The following is a 5,000-nucleotide window of genomic DNA, read 5'->3' as shown; positions in this document are numbered from 1 at the left end:
GTTTGAGTAGGAATGATTTCCTTGGAGGGGCAATACCCTATTGATACTGTTTACTTTATCAAACAAATGGAAAACCACACACTGAGCAAAAGCTGGCTATATTTCAGGACATTAAGCATTTATCTTTTTTTATTAATATCTCCCAATTGTTCCTCTTTTCTTCTCCTGCAGTCAAGCTGCCAGGCAGCAGGATTTACATCCATCCTCACACCTACGAAGACCCCAACCAGGCTGTCAGGGACTTTGCCAAAGAGATCGATGCTTCCAATATTCGCATAGAGAGAGTCATTGGAGCTGGTGAGTTGGCAGTAAAATAGTAGTGGATTAATAACTCAAAAGACATTAAAAATGTAACTTTAATTCTAATGACTACTCTCTCTCATATTTGTGTGTGTAGGAGAGTTTGGGGAGGTGTGCAGTGGTCGGCTGCGTGTTCAGGGAAAGAGGGAGATCTACGTGGCCATCAAGAGTCTGAAGGCGGGATACTCTGACAAACAGAGGCGGGACTTCCTGTCTGAGGCCTCCATCATGGGACAGTTTGACCATCCCAACATCATCAGGCTGGAGGGTGTCGTCACAAGATGTGAGTGATGTGTTGGGTTGAGTGACCATACATTCCCCCTTCCTGTCTCCGTGTGTGTTGGTGTGTGTGTGTGTGTGTGTGTGTGTGTGTGTGTGTGTGTGTGTGTGTGTGTGTGTGTGTGTGTGTGTGTGTGTGTGTGTGTGTGTGTGTGTGTGTGTGTGTGTGTGTGTGTGTGTGTGTGTGTGTGTGTGTGTGTGTGTGTGTGTGTGTGTGTGTGTGTGTGTGTGTGTGTGTGTGTGTGTGTGTGTGTGTGTGTGTGTGTGTGTGTGTGTGTGTGTGCTGTCGTCAGTGAGTGTGTCTGTCTTTCACGTTGCTTTGCGAGAGCCAGTGCTCTTTTAAATAAAAGTTCATCCTGGATCAGACAAAAGCTCCGTTACCATGGCAACACTGTGATGACACATGTGGTGTGCATGCGGCCACCGACTGTCCGCCTCTCGAACTGCCACTCGTTCTCTTCACATGATTGTGTTAGGCAATTAGAGCGAGTGTGTTCATGTAGGTGAGCTAGATACAGGCCTGGTTCAACAAGATAGCTGATTCGTTATCACTGGGCCTCGCTCTCTCAATCACACTCTCGCTCTCACTCGGTCTGTCTATCCCTCTCTCGTCTCAAACCTCTCAGTCAATGTCCATCTAATCTTCTCATTCAATCCCTGCCCACTTCTCTCTTGTCCCTCTGGTACTCTCTATCTCTCTATCTCTTTGTCTCCTACACTTAAACCCAGCATACGTCAACGCTAAGCTGGCTAAATTTGAAATCACATCTTTGTCGTTCAGTTTTGATTCTACGACCACACTAAAAGAACAATATGACCTACCATTTAGACTGATGGTGTCTCTACTGGACAGAATTCATAGGAACCAGCCCAAAAAACATTGAGAAGAAAAGTCTAGACCTTGCTTTACCGCCGAGTATGCAAAGCTTTATTTCTGTGGCTTGGTTTGCATCATTTATAAAACAGACCAACAATAGCAAAGTGCTGACACATAATGTAAGACTCTAAGTTATAATCATCAGGTTTTAATGTCAAATTGGTGATGAACAATGGTGATGAGATAATATTCATATTTATGTTGATCGGTAACAACTAAATAGCGAGTTGTCTGAATTAAATCACAGTGTACGGACTGCGTAGTTCAGTTTTAGTGTTGAAATCTTCATATAAATGACATGAAATCAGGAGTGCACATATTTTTCTGGTCTGACACCTTGTCATGCAGATGTTTGTTAGAGATCAGACAAGCAAACGGAAGAGGGAGATAGTCTGCACAAAGAAACAGAATTGTGAACATCCAGGCTGACAAATAAACCTCCGCTTTCCCCCTCACCCCACTCCCTCTCCTCCCTCTGTCACACGCCTACACGCATTGAAATACACGGACACAAACACACACACACATCTTGGGTCCATCACACACCGGTGCTCAGTGGCACTTAGGCCAACAATAAAAGAGCAAATGCATATGCATAGGCTTTTATCATGAATATTAATAATTCATAAAGTTAATTGGAAGTGTTTTTTAGCCTCATGAATATTCAGCAGCATGCATATTAGGAATGAGAACCCCACTGCATTTCTTATTCACTTCCTCTAACTATGTCACTCTCTCTCTCAAACTCTCTTATTTTCTAAATAATGCTCGATGTTAACTGTGACCTTCGGTTAGCAGGATTGAGGCCGTTTGTAGTAGTAGTACTATGGAAAGTTTGTGATTTTTATTCTGGCAGGCAGACATGTAATTACAACACTTTATTTTCAATGCCACAATCCATTCTGATTTAAAATACACAAAAAAAAAGAATACCGCCAAATCCTTGAAATGTTCTGGCAGAGGACAACAGTGTTGCTTGAAAAGAAACATATAACTTAGCTGTTACATTTGCTGTGCTCTATGAATACATAAACATGTTTGTGTATGTGTGTTGTTTTGCCGTGTGTGCGTGTAACGAGCATCTGTTAGCTTTTACACACATTTTCTTTGTGTCTCTCTTTTCACCTGTCTTCACGGCACATTGAGAAGCTGATAGAGCCCCTCAGAAACAAATCTCACCAGCGGAGCAGTAATTTCACAGGTCACAGCCCAGGGTGCGCATGTGAGAGTGAGGGGGTGAGAGTTGAGATGGGTCAATAATTCCTTCAGGCCTTTTTCTCCAGCACCAGCTGGTCCCTTCACACCAGCCTCAGTCTAATCAGGCAGGCTGACCCTGACTGCTCTGGGCTCAGGTGTGTTGGATTGGTTTGTGGTGGTGTAAATAATCGTAGAATCTACAGTTATACGGTACTATTGGTTGGGTAGTAGGCTACTTAGAGTGATTGTTGTCACAGTTTTGCAGTAGTAGTTTTAACAATATAAGTAGCAGTAGTAATGATACTGTAGAAATAACAGCAGAAAACATATATATTTATTGTCCTCATTACTGTTGTTTGATATGAAGCAGGAGGAATAATAGCTTGGGTGAATTAGCCATTGAGCCAAAAGGTGTGACATGTAAGTGAGATTAGCCACTGGTATGAAGAATGTGATGTTGCCATAAATTACAAGGTTTAAAACCCTGATGTAAAGAGCTTTAAAGTTGCTGGCTGAAGGTTTTTAAAATCTAACAGAGCTTGGCTAGCTGTTTCCCCTCACTTCTAGTCCCAAGAAAAGCTAATTAGCTGCTAGCGGTAGCATCATATTTCTGGGACAGGCATGAGATCATCATCAGGTTATTCAGCACAAGAAGTGCATTTTATATATGTAGAAAGAAGGTGCTCTGATAATGGATATTGATAATGACAGTAAGTAACACTGTCAGCACAATAGTAGAAGTACCACTAGTGCAATAGTTCTGGCACAAATACAACCTACTAATAGGGGATAGGGATGGTGGCAGTTGGGGTAGCTCTAATGAATATAGGGGCACTCATTTGACATTTCAAAGTAATATTTTGTATTGGGTACGTGCCTATCTTGGCTGTGCACGTTCCTTTTACAATCATTTGTATGTGTGTGTGTGTGTGTGTGTGTGTGTGTGTGTGTGTGTGTGTGTGTGTGTGTGTGTGTGTGTGTGTGTGTGTGTGTGTGTGTGTGTGTGTGTGTGTGTGTGTGTGTGTGTGTGTGTGTGTGTGTGTGTGTGTGTGTGTGTGTGTGTGTGTGTGTGTGTGTGTGTGTTCTCTCCTCTTAAAACCTCATAAGCCCTGAGCTGTGTGCCACTCTAATAACCTACTCTGCTGTCTGTCACCTGATTGTTGCTATTGTCATGCTAATTAGAGCGCCACATGCGGGAAAAGAGAAAAAATAGATCTTTCTTTTCTCTATCTGTCTCTCTACACATCAGGAAAGTGCTGCAATCTGCCCCTTCCCTACCTCCCCCCCCACATATACTTATCTTGCCTTCATCTCCCCCGTCCCTCATTTTATCCTTCCATCCTTTATGTGTTTTACAATCGCTGCAACAATCGGCTCATTTGGAAAACCCTCAATTACCGAGCTTCATCTCATCTTTCCACATTGTGCACACACACACACACACACACACACACACACACACACACACACACACACACACACACACACACACACACACACACACACACACACACACACACACACACACACACACAAAAAGCTTTCCTACAAAGGTGCTGTTAAAACTGGCAAAAGCACCCATCTTTTCCAGCAGTCTTCTGTTTGAAGAAACTAGTCATTAGTTTTAACTGTGAGTCTTTGTTCACTGAACAATAAGTGTTTCAATCTTTTTTGTCAGAGTGTTTGAAATTATTCATGTTTTGAATAAGTATGCAGATTAAAATATTGGACTGCAGGGACAAAATGAGGAAGAGGAGTAACGGGAGGGAAACATAGAGAAAAGGTGACAACGGGTACAAAACGGGTGGAAGTGATGGATGGATTAGATAGGACACAAGAGTTAGGAAATGAGAGGAGATGGGGCTTGAGAAACAAATGAGGGCAACGGGGGAAGATGTGCAAAGAGATATGAGGGGCGGAGAGACAAGAGGAGGGATGGCAAAGAGACAAACGTGAGGAAATGACAGGAGATGAGAAAGAGAAGGGGAGGGAATTTAGGTGAAGAGAGGAGTGGAGATAAGGTTATTGAGTTTCTATCTCACTGTTTCTATGTACCCCCCGCACCATCACATGGCGCTTCCCAGAAAAGAGATCTGTCCCGTGTTAAAAGCATTGTATCACTTAGTTCAGAGCCTTAACATTAATCAATACGGCAGTTATTTCATTTTCTTGTTTGTACATTGGGCCGTCTCGTCCAATAACAGCTTAATGCGGACCACTGGCGCAAATACAGATTGCAAGTCATAATGAAATTACCCAGATTTATACAGACTTACACCAACACACAGAAACCGCCTCTCATAATGTAATTAACCAGACATAGTGTTTAAACGTCAGGTTTAGACAC

General features: G+C 42.7%; 1 protein-coding gene across 7 annotated transcripts in view; it reads left to right on the top strand.

The window, feature by feature from the left end:
* LOC307020464 (ephrin type-A receptor 3-like) overlaps positions 1–5,000 on the top strand; it is a 93,856-nt gene that overhangs the window by 76,714 nt on the left and 12,142 nt on the right. For all 7 annotated transcript variants that reach the window (XM_079651827.1, XM_079651826.1, XM_079651825.1 and 4 more), the window contains 2 exons: positions 172–297; positions 398–583. In XM_079651827.1, coding sequence (XP_079507953.1) covers positions 172–297; positions 398–583 — 312 coding nt within the window. The remainder of the gene's footprint in view (positions 1–171; positions 298–397; positions 584–5,000) is intronic.

The sequence above is a fragment of the Notothenia rossii genome (genome assembly GCF_949606895.1).
Source record: "Notothenia rossii genome assembly, chromosome: 9".
Taxonomy (NCBI): Eukaryota; Metazoa; Chordata; class Actinopteri; order Perciformes; family Nototheniidae; genus Notothenia; species Notothenia rossii.
This window is presented reverse-complemented; position numbering and strand designations above follow the sequence as displayed.